Source organism: Gobio gobio (genome assembly GCF_949357685.1).
Source record: "Gobio gobio genome assembly, chromosome: 6".
In the NCBI taxonomy this organism is placed as follows: Eukaryota; Metazoa; Chordata; class Actinopteri; order Cypriniformes; family Gobionidae; genus Gobio; species Gobio gobio.
Genome location: NC_137102.1, coordinates 25,627,009 through 25,647,382, shown reverse-complemented (window position 1 = coordinate 25,647,382; position 20,374 = coordinate 25,627,009). Strand labels below are relative to the sequence as shown.

Here is a 20,374-nt window from a genome sequence, read left to right as displayed (position 1 = left end):
GTATTAATATTTAGGGATTTATGATTAATCATAACGGGTTATAATCTAATCACCAATCTCCAAAATCACCCAAAATGGGAATACCTCACCTCTGTATTTATGCAATATAATATATATGGTTAACAACAATTTATTGTAATTAACTACAGATATATCTATATTAAATAATCACAGAATATCCCCAAGGGAGTTGATTCAAAATTCCTCTCCGTTCCGTTTAAAGAACGAGCGGAGATTCCTTATCCACTCACCAGGTCTATTCTTCCTACCCAATTTTCGGGAAGTTCATCCCTCTGGCCACAAAGGACAAACTTTCAGAGTTATGGTATTAATTAAAGCATTCAACGATGCTTGAGCTCGTAGCTTAGATCTGACATTAAAGGGACTCGTGTTCCGTGAGCAAACAATGACAATCAAAACGTGAATATCATGGTTTTAATAAAGATTAATACTACGATTACATATGACTACATAAAGAATACATGTATTTACAGAATAGTGGAAAGTAAAGAGGAGGATGAGGGGAAGGGAAAGGAAAGGAAGGAGGGTAAGATCGTGTCCGATCCGACACCTTCCCAGACAAAACCATTGGAGCCAGCAAGAAATATCACCTTAAACCGGGGTACAATCTTTAAAACGCATCTAAATTTCGGTAGAATTGATACTTGCATGGTTTCTTGGTGTTGTGTAAAGCAAGATGCGTGCGTTGGCGTTTCTCAGAGAGTTTGCGCGCTGAAGCGTTCTCTCCGTTTGGTTCTTCCAGAGCTTCGTTGGTCCGCGGGACTTTTAAAGGTGTCGTCTTGGAAGGGAAAATTCATCTCGTCCAGCTAAGTGCGTCCGCTGACTGCGTCGCGGAGCGCGTCGATCTTCAAAGGAAACATCAGCTTGGCTGGACCGCGCCGGCTCGCAGGTCGAAAACCCGCGAGCCGCGCTGATGAGATGGGAGGAAAAGGAAATTTGTCTCGTCCGGGGTTCTTGCAAGATGACTGAGCACTGATGTGCTCGGGTTATTGTCCTTTAAAGTCCACTAACCCCACGCCCATCTTCTCTGAGATGACCAATCATAGATGTGGATTGGAGGCGGGAAAATCCCTTTGTTCGGACTTTTATCACTCACTGGAATGTTCTCGCTGGCAGCCAAATGAGTAAGGCTTCGCTCAAAAAGGGCTAAACCTACTAAAAGGTACATCTCATAATCATCTACTTTGCACCACTGACTGGGACAAAGAAAGAGAAACCTTTAGACATCAAACATGCCTGTGTTTAAATGCATGAAAGACAGTGTATCTCTTTTACAGAGCCATTTTGAGCATTTAGGATTAACATCACACACACATACAAATATATACTTTGTGGTCAACATACATATAACACAAGGGTCATCACATATATTTCTGGGATGGTTAAATTAAAGGCTAATATGAAGAGGAATACTTGTGTGTGTGTGTGTGTGTGTGTGTGTGTGTGTGTGTGTGTGTGTGTGTGTGTGTGTGTGTGTGTGTGTGTGTGTGTGTGTGTGTGTGTGTGTGTGTGTGTGTGTGTGTGTGTGTGTGTGTGTGTGTGTCTGTCTGTGTGTGTGTGATAGGAATCTATTTGAAGTTCCTCACAAGGTGATAACGGCACGGCCTGCGTTGTCTCTGCTGGTCGTAAGGGTGATAGTGCGGCCATTTGGCCAGCCTCAACTGGCACCACTACACTCATTTATATGCTAATACTAATTCATAGGCAGAGCTGTGCAAAAGGATCTGCATCTCTGGTGTTTCTCGAACGACCCACCACTTTGATCTCATGTCAAGAGCGACTCCATACGCTACACTGCTCTGTCCCTCCTTGTAAAACGGTCTGATGCTTTCTGGGTTGTATGAAGCCAGTCCCTCAAAAATACGCAGTGGGCTCAGATTGGTTAGCTGGCCCAGTGTGTTGTGATTCGCTAACCGCAGTGCACGTCGGAAACGTCACGCCCCTTACCGGAGGCTGTTCAGTATTAGAAACAACGGCGTCAATAAAACCATATGAGCTCGAATCAGACCCAGAACATTTGAGTGAAGATGATCGAGCAGAACCTGCTCAGTCCTCGAGAGTAAAGACTGCGGATCTATAATGATCGCTACTGAATGGCACTTTAACTTTTGTATTTTTAGAACGATTATAGCCAAATATCTGTCGCAAGAACTAACGTTAACCCAAAACGAACACTAAGCACTGGCTTTAACTAGTAAGTTAGCCAAATCACACACAGAACCATGTTTAGCATGCCTGTAGATAAACAATACATAAAAGCTCTAATCAAAGAATCATTTACACTAATGCCAGGTTCGCTGTTGAGATTTTAACGTTAATGTTTGTAACGTTAGGTGTTCGTCAGATAACGTTAAGTATGAATGAGCATTTAACAGACTGGTTTGCAGAACAGCGTTGTCATCTGTTTACTTCCTTGCTACAACGTACAATTAACCTATTACAGGAAAACACATCGATGAAAAATAAATCAGACTTACAGGTTGTGGCCCGTAAACAGGTTCTGTTTGTAAATCCAGCTTTCAGGACAAGCCGTTGTGCATATCCTGTATTGAACTCGCGAAGTTTGTGGAAGTTTGTGTTGTCCTCCGTGAAATGTGCAGCGCGCGCGTCGTGCATCCACCGGCAGTGTTTTTTTTCACGCAGCTGACGTTGTGCAAATCTGGCATTGAAATCGCGAAGACGGTGGATGTTTTCCTCTGTTAGATGTGCTGCAGGGAGCCCTGCGCGCGCCTGATTCCCCGCTGACTCAAACACACGTGCATATAACATGCTGTATGTTAAACGCTCTGCAACGCACCCCCGTCCCAAGGAAGGCTGAACAGAGCAAGTACCCCAGACCTGCAATCCGGATGAAAATAACAGCGTTTCCTCTGCATCGCGGCAACAACACTCCAGCCTACTAACCACAACAGCGCCGCGATACAAAATGGCCTCACCCCCCCCCCCCTTATTTAATATTCTCGGAGGAGGGGTTTATGTAAATATTGAGCCTGTTGATGTCACCAACCCTGGAGGAATGTGTGTAGTCGCCTACTGGCCGTTTGCTGTAGTTCTTAGAAACTGATTTCTTTAAAAGCAAATATCTCCCTTTGCTTTAAACTTTGAACGTTGTAACTTTGCAGATGTTGTTTATGCTCAAGCAGCAACATTACACGCTAGCTAAAGTTAGAATAGTGAAATCGTTGTTTACCACCCCTTTAATACCAGTGTGTGTTTATCCATGAGGTCGACCTGAAATGAAAATGACGAATTTGCATCTTGGCATGTACCGCACTATTAACCCTTGTGTTATGTTGCGGTCAAGTTGACCTGTTTTGATTTTTGTCTGAAATATCAGTTAACCATAGGCTGATGGATTAGGGTCAATTTGACCCAGACCGTACTGAGTGTAACCAGAAATCAAACAGTGCATGAGGGTTAACATCATTAACATTGTGACTACACCAGACGTGATGTACCGTGTCTCTTCAATTCACAAACAGATCACATTGTCAAAATAATAATAATAATAATAATAATAATGACTGAAAACATTACTTACAGAAAGTCTGCTGAGTGTGTTCAGTGTTTTTTTTTTTTTTTTTACTGCCTCTTCATCTTCATCTAATAAAGACAATTACACCTTTATGTATTTTGCAGAAAAAAAGAAAGAAAAAAAAACAGAGCTGTGAGGAGTAACGTTATCATAATTATGACGGATGCAGTTTTTTGGGCTTCAAAATCTCGTCCTCCATTCACTGCCATTATAAAGATTGGAAGAGCCAGGACATTTTATCTTCGATTGTGTTCTTCTGAAAGAATAAAGTCATAGGCCTATAGCTACTCCTAGGATGGCTTGAAGGTGAGTAGCCTAGATCAGTGGTTCTCAAAGTGTGGTACGAGTACCACTAGTGGTACTCAGGCTGCCTCTAGTGGTACGCAGATGAATCACTAAATAAATTAATGTTAAAACACATACATTTTAATTTAATCTTTATTTGAGTAAAGTTTACAGCACAGTTTTAATTTAACTTTACAACACATTTAAATTTAATCATTATTTAATTATTTTATTTACCTGCACAGTGTTAATGTACAAACCGTTAAAGTATGTTAAAGTATACTATATGTTAAAAGTGGCTGACAACAATAAATATTCTTATTAGGAATAAACGTTCTCGTTTTTGAACTGTGCAGAGCTGTAGATCTGTAGATGAATAGTTAGGCCTACTACGCTACTGTATTTTAATGTTGGTCATGGTGGTACTTGGAGAGTCAAATATTTTCTTGAACTTGGTATAAAAAGTTTGAGAACCACTGGCCTAGATCAAGGCTCTTGGTCGTATCGGGTTTAAGTAGTTTTCCTCCATGGATTCGCATGGAAACACAACAATTATTGGTCAAACATTCTATTTAACCAATCACAGAAATAGCAGCCTAGGCTTGATGTCAGCTTCATAATGATAAATAGTTTCCAAATGTTATGTTTCATAATAACATGCTTTATTTCCCCATGACACTCATTTGAGTGAGGAAGTATTTTCCGAGTCCTGATTTCCACAAAGAGCCCTTATATAATAACATAAGTGCACTTCTCACAAACGCCAGTGAACAGAAACGGGCGTGGCCTAAGTGCTTCAAAGTTTAAGAACAGGCGAACTGAGTAAACGCACAGAACCGCGTCTTCAAACTAGAGGTACTGCATTCTTACATATTTAACTGTATTGTTTTAATTATTTCGTTCAGTTTATTGTGTTTAAATCTGAATGTGACAGCTGTGTCTCGCGATATATGCATAAAATCGCGAGACCTTGATGTTCTGCAGACTGGAAGTTGAACTCGCCTGCAGGTCTTGTTTTTCACTTTGCGTTTTTTATTGTTTATTATGAATCTCTTACTGTATCACGCCGTGTGATTGAAAAATAACAGATAGTTGCATTGCATGCTAATCGTCTGTTGTGTGACTTTTAACTGTTTTTATTGAGGAAGTCTGGCAGTCCGTGCAGTTCTGTGTTCAGTTCATTTTAGAATATCAATATGCGTTCATGAACGTTTAAGTTACATCTTATTTTGCGCACAATATACTTTAAATGTTGCAGCGTCAACTAGACAGCAGGGTTTATTAAACCAGGTAACGTTATTCGAACTGTTAAGAAATCTCGACGGCACGTGCACATATCTTCATGCATGCGTTTGTTTACATGTATTGCTAGTGCATTTACTTTTGTAATCCGTGTCTGGAAATTAGCATTAAATTAATGTTTGCAATGCAATGTATGTAGCCCTTAATCAGCGCAAAGTCCGAATCACCAAGGCGTGTCTAACCTTACATGACAGCCAAGATGAGTCATTGACAGTTTTACGCCTGCCAAACATTCACTTCTATAAACATGCAGTTATTGCTTTCTTGGTTCAAATAGATATGACCGAATCATTGACCAAAGTAATTTTATTTCACAATAACAATATCACAAAATAGTTATTTTTGTTTTGAAGGCACAATATATAAGATTTTTGGATTAAAATATCCAAAAACCACTAGAACAATATTATATATTTTGTTGACTTTTAAGAATGGTGGTTGACATAAAATGTTGCATGCAGCCAATCAAAATGCTGCTTGAACTCAACCAATTATCATGTTCAGCACCCAAGTAAGACCCCCAAAAGTTCTTGAACTTTGAAAAAGTACTACCTCGCGAGCACAGACATTCTGAGGGGGACATTTTTTACCCGGAACTTCATTTAGACCCTGGTCCCTGCGGTCGAAACGCACAGGGAGTACCACCCCAAAGTCCTAAGTTCCTGGGGAAAGTTCCTACGGTGGTAACACGGCTTTGCAAATGCATGGTCACTTTGACACATAACATAAGAATGTGTATTTAACCGTTCAAGCACAATTAAGCCCTATATGGACCTTGTGTGATTTAAAAATTACCCCCCACATCTGAATTTCATGTGGCGCATTCGCACGGGATAATCAAAGCCTGTGATTTTACTCGAAATTACTGACATACACTTATGTCGACATACTCTAATGAAATTACTGACATATACTTATGATGTCAAGACTTGGAAATATTTTGTTGTTATAGGGTTAGCTGTATGATATATCATAAACAGAAGAATATTTATTATCGCAGGCTGCTATACATGTCATCCATGCTTGCTGTGATAGTCGGTGTTACCGGTGTTCAGCCACAACACCGGTTACATCACTTGCCCACCCCAGCACCGCCCCCATCGTCGTTTTGATTTTTATAGTAATAAAAATAATTTATATTTTTATTACTATAAAAAAGCTCAACTTCCGTAGTAATTAATTGAAATTAAACACTCGCGGTTTAGAATTAGCGATTTAAAAGATAAGCTTTTGTGGCCGCGCAGCACCGCAACGTCCAACGACCATAGTCCAAAATCTCTCTCGCTTGACAAATTTATACCGGTTAATCGTATCTTCCGGTATATCGCCCACCCCTACTTATAATAACATTTTGCATTGTCCGAACAGTATTATATTAATGAATGTAACTGTTTGTTGGACAGGATCACCGAACCATGTCTGAACGAAGCGGTAAGGTCCAGACGGTGCTGGGTCTGATAGAGCCTGATCAGCTGGGCCGCACCATGACACATGAACACCTTACAATGACGTTTGAGTGCAGCCACGTTCCTCCAGCACCTGGAGATGAGGGTCTTGCCTCCGCTCCCATTGAGATGAAGCATCTTCACTGGTTGCAGCAGAATCCATACAGCCACCAGGAGAACCTGTTGTTGAATCAGGAGATCGAGGCGGTTAAGGAAGAGTTGCTGTGTTACCGTAAAGCAGGAGGAGGATCCATAGTGGAGAACACCACCACGGGCATCAACCGAAATCTGCCCGTTCTGCGTCAGTTGGCTAAGGAAACGGGTGTGCATGTCATAGCCGGAGCGGGGTACTATGTGGACGTGACCCACTCTGATGAGACACGAAAGATGACCGTTGAGAAGGTTGGAGCGTGTGTCTTGTGACCATTTTTTATTTTCAGAATGATTGAAATTAGCCTTAATGAGTGACTCTTTGAATTATTCCTTAAATCGATTTGGCTGATTTATACAGGAAAGTAACTGGCTGTTAATTCGGACATACTACTTTTGTCAGTCACATAACTGTTTTTCACCTACTATATAGTAGGGAAGTATGTGATTTCAGATGCAGCCATTTTCTTTATGAATGGATCATTAAATAATTGATTCATTCAAAAGCACTGATTCATTCAGGAACAAAGCAAGCGACTGTCTTTATGAATAGATCATAGAATCATTGATTCGTTTGAAGCAAGTGTCTGTGCATCCCAATTCGCATACTATCTGTCCTAAATAGTATATTTGAAAATAGAATTAGTATGTCCCAAATCGTAGTATGTGGAAATTAGTATTCCAAAGATACCCGGATGGCCTACTATTTCCGGTTAGAATTCGAAGTGCAGATTGATGCACACTCTGACGGCTAATATTGCCCACAACCCATTGCGAGTTGGACGAGGATTCGTTTAGAACTACAAATGTGGATAAAGTGTTAAAAATGGTGGATGTGCGAGTCTGACGGTTAAGCAGAGAGGTTTAGATAAAGGGGTTTGAGTGAATAATAATCAGTATCTAACCTGACGAAAAGATATTTAATCAGTGTTATCCACATTATATTTAATCTGCAACACCATTGAGAAGCTTTGTAATGATACGTTTGGACTTTTTTGTGGGCGGAGCAGGAGCTTAGCTGGAGGCAGAACTATTCCCCTGATCGCTTCACTAACTCTAGCCAGCAAGTTTTTTTTAAAGGGGTGGTAAAACACATTCTTTTGAAGGCTTGATTGTGTTTGTGGGGTGCACTGTAACATGTGTTCATTCTTCGTTTCAAAAAAAAAAATCATTATTTTTCATATATTTGACCTTTATTATACACTGCTCTGTCCCTCCTTGTAAAACGGTCTGATGCTTTCCGGGTTGTATGAAGCCAGTCCCTCAAAAATATGCAATGGGCTCAGATTGGTTAGCTGGCCCAGTGTGTTGTGATTCGCTAACCGCAGTGCACGTTTGTCGGAAACGTCACGCCCCTTACCTTTACCGGTAGACTGTGCTTTGGTCAGTATTAGAAACAATGGCGTCAATAAAACCATACCAATCTGAGCCCGAGTCAGACCCAGAACATTTTAGTGAAGATGATCGAGCAGAACCTGTTTATTCCTCAAGAGTAAAGACTGCGGGTCTATAGTGATCGCTACTGAATGGCACTTTTACTTTTGTATTTTTAGAACGATTATAGCCAAATATCTGTCGCAAGAACTAACCCAAAACGAACACTAAACACTGGCTTTACTAGTAAGTTAGCCAAATCACACACAGAAGCATGTTTAGCATGCCTGTAGATAAACAATACATAAAAGCTCTAATCAAAGAATCATTTACACTAATGCCAAGTTCGCTGTTGAGATTTTAACGTTAGTGTTTGTAACGTTAGGTGTTCGTCGGATAACGTTAAGTATGAATAAGCATTTAACAGACTAGTTTGCAGAACAGTGTTGTCATCTGTTTACTTTCTTGCTACAACCTATTACAGGAAAACACAAAGATGAAATATAAATCAGACTTACAGGTTGTGGCCCGTAAACAGCTTCTGTTTGTAAATCCAGCTTTCAGGACAAGCCGTTGTGCATATCCTGCATTGAACTCGCGAAGATGGTGGAAGTTTTCCTCCGTGAAATGTGCAGCGCGCGCGTCGTGCATCCACGCACTGGCAGTGTTTGTCTTACGCAGCTGACGTTGTTCAAATCCGGCATTGAACTCGCGAAGATGGTGGAAGTTTTCCTCCGTGAGATGTGCTGCGGGAGCCCAGCGCGCACCTGTTTCCCTCCGTCTCAAACACACGTGCATATCACATGTTGTATGTTAAACGCTCTGCAACGCACCCCCGTCCCACAAGGAAGGCTGAACAAAGCAAGTACCCCAGACCTGCAATCCGGATGAAAATAACAGCGTTTCCTTGGCATCGCGGCAACACCACTCCAGCCTAACTATACCACAACAGCGCCGCGATACAAAATGGCCTCACCCCCCCCCCCCCCTATTTAATATTCTCGGAGGAGGGGTTTATGTAAATATTGAGCCTGTTGATGTCACCAACCCTGGAGGAATGTCTGTAGTCGCCTGCTGGGGCCCGTTCTTCGTACGTCGCTAACTCAGTTAGCTGGATTTGATTGTTGACGATTTGACATGATCTCGGATTGTTTGGTTCTTCGAAGCTCATCCTGGACTTGCTGTCATAGTAACAGGTCCGTAAGCTTAAACCTGCTCATGAGCAGGCTTATTTCATGTAAACAGGATTAGATTGCATCTTGAGGTGATACTTAAAATCTGTCCCAGCCACTGCTACTTTATTACAAGAGTTCATTACTGAACCAGGGGCAATAATAATAATTTTAAATAATAATAATAATAATATAAAAATGTTATATTGTATGAGAATGTGTATATAATATTATAATGTTGTATATAATAATATAGACACAGCCACTTGATTGAGCGATTTTATTTGTGATGGAATAATTACTTTATAATTTTATTGGAGGTTTACACACATGTTGTACAGTTAATCTGAGCCGTGCATTAATTTAAGCGATGACAGATATTAAGGGAGTGGCTTGATGCAGCGCAAGAGATGCAGATAATTTGATCTTGACCCTTAAGAAACTTTAATACTGTCACGTTACAAATCTGCTCCAAATTGAATTAAAAATTAAATTACAACATTGAAATAAAAATGTAAAGGGTGTACAAATACTGTATAAAATCGTCAATATAAATAATTGGTAATCATGTTAAAAAAACAAAAAACATTTATCATTTATCTATAATAACTTTTATGTTGGTTTGGTGGTTTGGCTGTTTCCTTATAAAGGTCCAGAAATTCGTGGGGTTTTTATTGTATAATTTGTCAAGTTTTTTGCCAGGTGGCTTTTTTAATTATATGATGACATTACGTTGCTGTCTTGACGCCAGCCAATCGCTGCATTGCTGATCGTGGTTTCGAGTATCGATGCATCTGCCCTCTTCAGGGAACACAAGAATGCGCAGTGATCTTAGATCATTTAATCCAAATATTTTAATCCAATCCGCAAATTCGTTTGAAGAACCAAATTAGCCAGAGATCAGTTATCACGATTAAAAGATCTGGGATCTGTCAAATCATCTAAGATGTAATAAGCAACGTACGAAGAACGGGCCCCTGGCCGTTTGCTGTAGTCCTTAGAAACTGATTTCTTTAAAAGCAAATATCTCCCTTTGCTTTAAACTTTGAACGTTGTAACTTTGCAGATGTTGTTTATGCTCAAGCAGCAACATTACACGCTAGCTAAAGTTAGAATAGTGAAATCGTGGTTTACCACCCCTTTAAGGTGAGCTTGTTTATAAACAATGACTGGAGTAATTGTATCTGAGTATGTAAGGTCACTCTCTGTCCAGGACCGTGACTGTTGACTGTGATTTAAAAAAGTTAACCTTAACGGACAGAGCCAGATTGACCGACCCGTACACGCTCACTCAATGGATGGACGATCTGACAGGATTACCTCCGGTTGAGCCATTTCACCCAGGGCTGGCCGCGGAATAGGCAAATGCTTATTTTTACCTTAAACTTTATGCAAGCAGCTGTTCTGGGTACTCAGTGTGATTTTATAAAAAATCATGCCAGTTTTTTATAAACACATCGCTTTTTTAATAGCCTAATGTTTTTACTCTAGAGTTGTGTAGTTTTAAGGGGATATAGGGCATTTTTTAAATGTATTTGCCGAAATTAGTAATTATATTTATATACAGGTTTATTTAAAATGGCAATTTTTTGGGTAAAATTCGCATTAAATATCTAAATTTCTCAGTTTAGGCTAACTCATGGTGAAAACATGACTGTGCATAGTTTAGATCGTTTGATGCCTATAACTATGTGCTAAATGGACACGTACAAGACTTAAAATACAAAGATTTAACAGATGAGTTTTGTGTCGTACGATCCGAAGTTTTGCCTAGCCAGCGCCTGTACACACACACTCCAGTCAGCTCATTTTATTGCGTTTTACCACAGCTGTCGTCATTTTTTGTCTTGCAGTAGAAGCAGGTATGCGGTAAAATTTCAATTTGGAGCCTGTACTCCATCGATTCTGGCACCCAAAATCACAAAAAGATGACATTTTGAGCTCCGACTCTGTGCTGGTTTGTTTTGGCCGTCTCCAGTTTTTCCTTTGTTTTGCCTCCAGCTAACGGCGTGATGTAATTGTGACGTCGGCACAAAAAGGGTCTATATAGTAGTGAAGTATGCTCTCATTAATTCATTCAGGAACGAAGCAAGTGACTCTTTATGAATAGATCATTGAATCATTGATTTGTTAAAAATCTCTGATTAATTCAGGACCGAAACCCCACTGTGTATTGCTTACTACAGTTCTGGCGCGGCTTTATTTGGAACTTAACTTTAGAATATTTAAGATAAAAACACCAATTACGATATTATTATAAACCATACATATCACAAACCCCTAGATTTAAATTATTTGTTCCCATTTCTCAAATGTGTCATCTTTTTTTTCCCACAAGCTTACTGACATCATTGTCAGTGAGGTGTTGCATGGAGCAGACGGCACAGATATCCGCTGTGGCGTGATTGGAGAGATTGGTACTAGCTGGCCAATCACAGAGAGTGAAAAAAAGGTCCTGCGAGCCACTGCCCATGCTCAGACTCAAATCGGCTGCCCCGTTATCATCCACCCTGGGCGGAACAAAGCCGCTCCTGGAGAGACCATCCGCATTCTTCAAGAAGCTGGTGGAGATATCTCCAAAACAGTCATGTCTCATCTTGACAGGTAAGAAGAGGTGGGAAAACATCTGCATACTAGAACATGTTTCATAAATGGTTACTATGAGGAAGAGCTGTCAAATAACAAATGTCCGATAACCATATCTAGAGCAATATTCTCAACTCTGGCCCTCGACGTCCACTTTCCTGCAGAGTTTTGCTCCAACTTTAATGAAACACACCTGAACCAGCTGATCAAGGTCTTCGGGATTACTAGAAAGCTATAGACAGGTGAGTTTGATCAGGGTTTGAGCAAAATTCTGCTGGAAAGAGGACATCAAGGGCCAGAACTGAGAACCCCTGATAAGAGACCAGGGTTGTCAATACTATACAGATACACTATCATTCAAAAAATTTAATTTATTTTCGAAAGAAGTCTCTTATGCTCATCAAGGCGGTTTTTTTTTTCAACCAAAAGTACAATAAAAACAGTTTTCTGTTTTAATATAGTCTTAGGTGTCAAATGATTCTTCAGAAATCATTCAAATTTCTAATTATTATCAATGTTGAAAACAATTGAAAAACTGCTTAATGTTTATGTGGAAACCTTTTTTCAGGATTCTTTGATGAATAGAAAGTTCAAAACAACAACATTTCTTTGAAATTGAATGCATCCTTGCTGAAATATGAATTTCTTACCAAAATAAAAAATACAGACTCCAAACTTTTGAATGGCGGTGTAAATCAACTTCAGGCACTTTTATGACCCAGGGTTTGTTTTTTGTTTATATGAAGGTCACATAAAAAGTTGCTGTACTAATTATTGTAACGGTGTCAATGAAGAGCTTGAGATAGGAGATGTAATGATGCATGAAGAAAACTAAGAATCATGGTAAATATCACTTGTGAATAGAATATTTTTTATTGTGTGTAATTTCCGATCAGTTTTCAAATTTGTCCAATTATGCAAAAGTGTGAAAATGCTACAAAGTTTGAGAGGTGGTGGAAATGACTTTGTGGTGGATTACATCCTCATGAGTTATATAAAAAATGACAGAATTTTCTGTGATGCATAAATGTCCACTCTTGGCTGAAGTTAGTGGACAAATTAAACAAGTCAGAGTGTGAAAAGTGTGTTTTAAGGGAAGTGACCATTTTTGAAGAAACTCCCATATACTGTACATGATACAATTCAATAACAGGCAAATTAGATACTTACTTATTTTACACTATTTTGACAGTTTACAAAGCCTCAGTTTTTATCAACTTTTTCACAATCATCTAATTTATTTGAGATTTATTAATTTTAGAGAATCAAGCATAGAGTCATTTTTGTGGGCCAACGCGGAAGTTAACATCACACTGGTTCCCTCGACATAAAGAAACCCAATAGGTTTTTACTATTGGCTTTTGGATTATTTCAGAAAATAAGCTCTGTGATCAACAAAAGTTTATGATTCTTACACAATTTGTTCATCATGATAATCTTCACAAATAAACACAACTTGTATTAATTTTGAAGCCTATCTGCAGAAGTAAAACGCTAAACGTAGGCTATACAGTCAAATGACTTCAAAGTCTGATTTGATTGGCTGTCAAATGTTTTTAGCGTCAGTTAGTTGAAAAAAAACAAAGTTGTTCTCAAAATGATTCCAACGATATTGTTATTCTCTATCGTTAACGTTATATTTATAGTTGTAGTTTGGACATTGCTATTCTCATAGAATTAGAATGATCATAGAATGAAAACTTTATAGTAATCATCTTTGGTGTGACCGGGCATTTAAGCCTCCTTCAACTCTTTTTTTTTTTTTTTTTTTTTTTTTTTTTTTTTTTTTTAATTCACTGAAAGTTGTGATAGTTTGCAGAGCACTATTATAAACATAACAAAGTTGTACTCGTTATGTACTAGTGTACTATTGAGGTTTACAAGTTAAACGGTTCAGCGTGATGTTTAATGTCCCCGACCACCTGTCTAATCCCATGTAGCCAACTTTTTCTAAGACAAGTAAAAGCTTTAAAATAATCATAACAGGATATTACTTTATGTATTTTGTGTCAAAGAATAAAACGTGGAAATATCTTGAGCTTGTGTTCACCACAGACCTTATTTCAGGCATTTAACTAATAACTCGTTCAAAAAACCCTTTGACTTCAGGACGATGGAACCGGAAGAGCTTAAACGCTTAAGTTTTGGCCTATACAAATATGTCATCCATGCAACCCTCTGTTGTTTGTCCCTTATAGAAGCATATATGATCGTCAAGAGCTGCTGGAGTTTGCAAAGATGGGAAGCTACCTTGAATATGACCTCTTTGGCACAGAGGTGCTAAATTACCAGTTCAACCATGATGTTGACATGCCCAACGACAGCCAGAGAGTTCAGAAGTAAGTATCTGCCTCCAACATGGAAGGCATTACATTAGATAGGTCACAAACATCTGCCTTGAATTCTCTTTCTGATAATCAGTACATGATTGTGGATGTGTTCACACTTGCAGTTTGGTTCTCTTGGTTCGTTTGGTCCGGATCCCAAAAATAAAAAGTAGTCCTGGTCCGCTTAGCATTCACATTGGCATTTTAACACCAAACCTAAAGGCATAGGGATACATTCACAATATGATGTTTTATTAACAAAGTTCGGTAGGAGCATGTTCTGATAATTGACACAAGTGGAGAGCACTCAGCTAATCAACAATAGAGGTATATATATATATATATATATATATATATGTATATATATATATATATGTATATGTATGCAGCTGTCTTGCCTCTGTTGGTTGACCTTTTATCAGCATCCCTCCACCACCCCTTCTCCACACTTTTAGTTCTAACCACTTACATACATGGGGGGGTACTCTGGGTACTTTCTATAATTGATATGTAAGTGTGAACTCGTGAACTGATTGGTTGCCTTTTATTATGTGTATTTCGCGACAGAACTGCTGTTTGCTGGGTTAAATGCGCTCGTTGTATGTGCGTAGCTACATAATTATGATGGTATTTTGACCAGCTGAGAAATCGTGAAGAGCTTATAAATTGTGTAAAGAAGTCAAAACAGCAGCAGGAATCCCTCCATCACACACACAAGTGAAGATCTGCTGCGAGGAGACGCGGTTCTGATGCCTGTACCAAGCTGTGACGGGCAATATTGTGCCTATGACGAGAAAAAACAGGTTTGCTTGAGCATTCTGTCCTTTTTAGGGTCGCATCTTGTAACATCATGTCCTATTTTTCGTTCGTTTACAGGTCTTGGGTCTGTGTTGCGTTCATACTTAATTTGAATCCGTTCGTTTGGATGTGGACCGAGACCCATCTTTTCAGCGGTCTCGGTCCGCATGTTTGGTGCACACCAGGGTTCAGATGACAGTGTTCACCTTATTAAACCGCACTAACAGAGCAATCACACCAGGGTTCATTTTAATCGAACCAAACATGCCAAGTGTGAACACACCCTGTGTTCTACAAACATGCAAATTTGATTGATGCACAAATTTAACGAGACTATCCATTTTATATACTGTCAACAGATCATTCAGAGTCATTTTGTCTTATTCCACCAGCTTGGCCTTCCTGATCAGGGAAGGTTATGAAGACAGAATCCTCATCGCCCATGATATCCACACCAAGCACCGACTGACCAAGTATGGCGGTCACGGCTTCTCCCACATCCTGAAGAATATTGTTCCCAAAATGTTGTCTCGAGGAATCACTCAGAACCAGGTGGACAAAATACTGATAGAGAATCCTAAACACTGGCTGACGTTTAAATAAACCAACTGCCTTAAAAGTCGATTTGCTTCAAGTTAACAAACCAAAAATTGATTTCTACCTTTTGTTGTTATGAACATTGTTGTCCAGTTGATTTTGGTGCTAAATTCCTTACTTTGGTGAACGTTAATCCACATAAGATGGCAGAATTAGTACTCTTAAGTTAGATCACATGTAGGTTCAAATATTCAAATCAAATTTTCACTAGGCTTCAATGATTAAAGTTCTCTCACCACAAAAAAGTGGTTAAAATAAAAACATGGCTCTGAGTCATAGAAAAAGCTAAATGCATCCTTTTTTCTTGGATGAACTAACAAAGAAAATGTTAAGTAATTAGACTTATAATTAAACTCAGGGAATCACAATGAAAAAATGAAAGTGTAGTAGCACAGAAGAAGGAACGGTACTTGTGCTATCAAAGTTCTAATTAAATTAGCATACGCAATCACACATTGTAATAATGTGCAAAATGTGCTTTTTTTTTATATTGTGTAGCTGCAACCCAATTAATGGCAATATAATGCTGAATGTACAGCTGCCCCTTTACAACAACTGACTATTAGTACTGAGGTGATTGAATGTGACCGTATGTCTAAAGTAAGACTGCTTGCCGTACACGTTCACTTTGGCAAGCCTGATGTTTCACAGCACATCTAATAATTGGAAGATGTGCGTTCTGACAGGTCATTGCGTAGGACAGAGAGACGAGTTCCTCTGGAGCAGGTGGCCGCTCACAGTGACTCCCCTAGTAAAATAATGACACTGTCAGTTGCTCTGTTCCTGTGTAACAGCAAGGTAATGTTAAAAAAATTAAATACGCCGTGTGAGTCATCCATAACGTTCTTACAAGATGGCCACATATCAAAACATCAACATTTTCTTCAATTTCAACTTAAAGTGCTCCTTTTATGCTATTTTAAAGGTTACTAATTTTGTTTTGGCAGTCTCCTACAATAGTTTTACATGCATCAAAGGTCAGAAAACACTTTGAAGGGTTGGTTAATTATGATTTAACATTTTTAACTTTAGTTAGTGTGTAATGTTGCTGTTTGAGGATAAACCCCATCTGCAAAGTTACGACGCTCAAAGTGAGATATTTTCTTTTAAAGAAATCACTTTAAGGACTACAACAAACGGCTGGTAGGGACTACAATAAGCTTATTCGTGGGTTAGTGACATCACTAAATTAAACTTAACTATACTTATATCTCCATGCAGCAAATATTATCTGGCTCTGAAGGCATCTTACAACAGTTCCCATGAGCGATTTATAGATTATCATGACATAATATGCTAATCAATGACTTAAAGATAGTAACTCCACATCAGCTACATAAATTCATCAACTAACCATTCAGATGCTTTCTACATGTTGTCACTTCTTAGTGAGTCTCTCCATCATTGTCCGACTCCGGTTTGAACATAAAAGACAGTGACTTTATTTGTTGAGCACTTTTATCCTTTACAGACCTTTTATATTCACAAACAGTTCTATTTCAAACTACATTAAATAATATTTGAAAAAGCATAATTGGGGCACTTTAAAATTTGCTTTTATTTTGATTGTTGGTGACTTTTCTAGCATGAGTATTTTGCTTACAAAACGGATTCTCTTAATTTTATTTTGAATATAGGTGAGGAGAGGACATGGGCGTCGGAAGCAAAAAAAATGTGGGTGGGTCCTCTCCCAGAAAAAAATTACTGGAGTAGATGCCATTTACATTAAGTACAAAAATATATTGCCTTGTTTACTAGACGTCTGGTTGGGCCAGACTAAATGACGGAAAACAGAATTATTTACAGCAACAATAGTGTAGGGGTAAAATGCATGGCATCAAGTTTTGATGCATTCAAGGTTCGAATCATTATACAGAGTCATTATACATTATACAGTGCTCTACTCCCTTTTCCCATCACATATCAGATCGGAAAGGCATTTATTTTCAATAAAAATTGTGTGAAAAAAAAGTGAAAATAAAGTGTCTAACTTGTTTAATATGAAGTGTTTATCAGTTAGGGGTAGGTAAACAGACGTGCCGAATTAGAGACCATAAAAGTGAGTTGATCTTAAAAAGTGGGTGAGTCTTGTCCCACCCACATACAATGGTTCCGACGCCTATGGGTGAGGATGTTTTACAGTAGCATATAGTTTAGTGCTTTAAAGCAAAAAAAATGCTAATTGGTTGACAATACTTGACGTTATGAAGTCAAAGATATGCATAGAATTGCTTTTGTTGATTGATGTATTTGCACTATATTTGTAGGACGCTTAGTATTGAAAACTTATTCACACATGCAAATCATACAATATATTTTATTCACGATTTGTTCGATGACACTGCACATACCAGACAGTGATTCATATTTTTGAATGAAAACATTGATATAAAACAGTAGAGAACTGTGGTTTAAATGTGACATTTAGTGTGTGAAGAATGAGAAATGATTAAAGAAATGTCATCTTTCCAGGCTAGTGGCGTGTGCTCTGTAACAGCCTCTTCAGATCAGCCATGTGTCGGTGTCAATAGGCACATATGGAATGGAATGGAATGATGTCAATGATTTTCTGCTTTTCACTGCTTTCTCAATAAATAAACTACAATCACCAAACCAGTGTTGCACTGTAAGATGTTTTTTCTAAATCACAGTGATTTCTCTAAAAACTAATTTGCGTGTAGAAGGTGTGTTCACATGCTTCGAGATTATCATTCAGTAGTTCAGTTCTCAAACGGATGATCTGCTGCTGTTATCCTTCGCTCTGATGTGGATGAGATCTCACAAGCTTGAGGGTTAAACTTTTTGTGACCTCACTCTGATTAAGCTGTTACGGCGAAATGAGGTACATCTGAAAGTGCGGTCTATGCCACAGGCGTTAATCGGCGTAGACCATGAAGCCTGAGAATGTGCTGTATTTGTTGTTGTTTCCCCCGTGCGCTTTGCCTCCATCTAGTTTAATGTAGATCTCATCTCCGGGCTCCAGGTGTAATATCACGCTGTTGCTGGCATAGTCGTAGTTCTGATCTGCATCCTGCGCTATCGCACTTGCACGCACCTGCAAGACAAAACAATGAAGACTTGTGTTAATTTCATGAGAGAAGTGCACATTAAGTTATGACTCCTTCCAATGATTTAAATCTAAATTCTACCCTTGGGAGTTTAACATTGTTCTCTTAAGACAATCAACAGTTTAGCACATGATTGTAAAAATAAAGGGTAACCCTTAAATTTACAGTGTCCTTGTTCCACATGTTACATGTAGTCACTGTAGGAATAACTATAAATGATGCATAATTACATGCAACTAAACCAAACCTTAACCCTAACTATATAATACTTAATTGTATAGTTACACTGTGACAAGGACACCTTAAAATGAAGTGTAACACTTTATTTTAATGTGTCAGTATCACAGTGTAATTATACATTTATGTATTGAGTAATAATAATTAACATGTACTTACGGTTTTGGTTTAGGGTTAATTGCATGTAATTATGCATCATTTATAGTTATTACTACAGTGACTACATGAGTAACAAAGACATACAGTTACCAATATTTCTGATGCAGTGACTTTTTCGGCAATAGCAGATGTGGCAGAGTATAACTTGTATAATAATTTTATCAAAATGTAAATATTGAATATTTTATATAGAAATTTTATTAATTAGGCAAGTTTTGGTGCCTGGGAAACATTCAAATTAGTTTGTTTAAAACAAATATATATACTACTTATACATACACGTGAATGTATAATGTATGTTTCTTATGCACCAAAACTAGATTGATGGATAAAATAGGCTATGCCACCTGTGGGCTGTGACAGCTGGATTTATGACACACCTGATTATTCTTGCACAGATCAGCCCACATGCTGGTCCCATCACCACCTCTCATTAATACGTGATACACGAAAAAGTAGATCCCCGGGATGGAGCAGGTGAATTTACCGCTCGAGGGGTCATAGTGGTTTCCCAAGTTAGTGACCACATCATCAAACTTCAGCACCTCGTATCCCTCGTGTTGCTTCTTGAGTCCTGCGTAGAAGGCGATTTTGGGGACGGTGCTGTACGTCGCTGCGCTTATGACACCGGTGACTCCGGGGGGACCGGGTAATCCAGGTGGCCCTGGTTCTCCTATGACCCCTGGGGGACCTGGAGGTCCGGGCGGACCCGGCTGACCCCTCGGACCGATCCTTCCTGAGCGCCCTAGCTCTCCTTTCGACCCGCGGATGAAAGTTGGTGGAGACTGAACTAAGCGGTTGTCCGCCGGTGCTGATGATGGAGACTTCGTTCCGTATGGATCGCACACCATGCGGCACGCGCCGAGCATATCGTAGCGCGGGTCGGATCCTGCCGCGCTGACCAGCACCGGGATGAGAATGACCAGCACCAACACCATGACAACGCCCAGCACGCCCGTGGCGATCACCCGCGCTCTAACACCCAGTCTCGACAGCCCCGGGCGCGCCTCGCGCTGCGATTTACGCGCAATCTTGCTCGGCGCAGAAGCGATGCCAAAATCAACACAAAAAAATGTTAACTTCCCTGCTGCTCCAGAAGAAGTCAATTAACTCTGCAATAAATACGTTATATAATTCATGAACTGATGTAAACGTCACCTGAACGAACCTCTAAAGAAGTTGTTGTGTTTTTATAGAGAAAACGAATGAAAGTTAAACACAAACAGAAATGTATGTGAGAGAGATGCATTGCATCCCTGCTATCTCACCTGAGGGTGGGCGGTGGGTGGGTATGTCGTGAGAAAGAGAAAGAGAGAGA

General features: G+C 39.3%; 2 protein-coding genes across 4 annotated transcripts; one reads left to right on the top strand and one right to left on the bottom strand.

Moving 5' to 3' along the window:
• The first annotated feature begins 4,561 nt into the window (after positions 1-4,561).
• Positions 4,562-18,207, top strand: pter (phosphotriesterase related). Of its 3 annotated transcripts, none has more exons than XM_079820192.1 (5): positions 4,562-4,696; positions 6,547-6,990; positions 11,623-11,888; positions 14,069-14,209; positions 15,388-18,202. In XM_079820192.1, the coding sequence occupies exons 2-5, from the start codon at positions 6,559-6,561 to the stop codon at positions 15,596-15,598; spliced, it is 1,050 nt and encodes a 349-aa protein (XP_079676318.1). In that variant the 5' UTR covers positions 4,562-4,696; positions 6,547-6,558; the 3' UTR covers positions 15,599-18,202. The 3 variants fall into 3 exon arrangements, with proteins under 3 accessions (XP_079676318.1, XP_079676317.1, XP_079676319.1); XM_079820191.1 differs by lacking the exon at positions 4,562-4,696 and adding an exon at positions 4,790-4,849 and having other exon boundaries at positions 15,388-18,207; XM_079820193.1 differs by lacking the exon at positions 4,562-4,696 and adding an exon at positions 4,822-5,131.
• A 260-nt stretch (positions 18,208-18,467) lies between these two features.
• Positions 18,468-20,015, bottom strand: c1ql3b (complement component 1, q subcomponent-like 3b; the record flags this gene model as incomplete). Its single annotated transcript, XM_079820201.1, has 2 exons — positions 19,437-20,015; positions 18,468-18,647 (listed from the first exon to the last, which is right to left on the bottom strand). The coding sequence occupies exons 1-2, from the start codon at positions 19,992-19,994 to the stop codon at positions 18,468-18,470; spliced, it is 738 nt and encodes a 245-aa protein (XP_079676327.1). The 5' UTR covers positions 19,995-20,015.
• Positions 20,016-20,374: the final 359 nt, after the last annotated feature.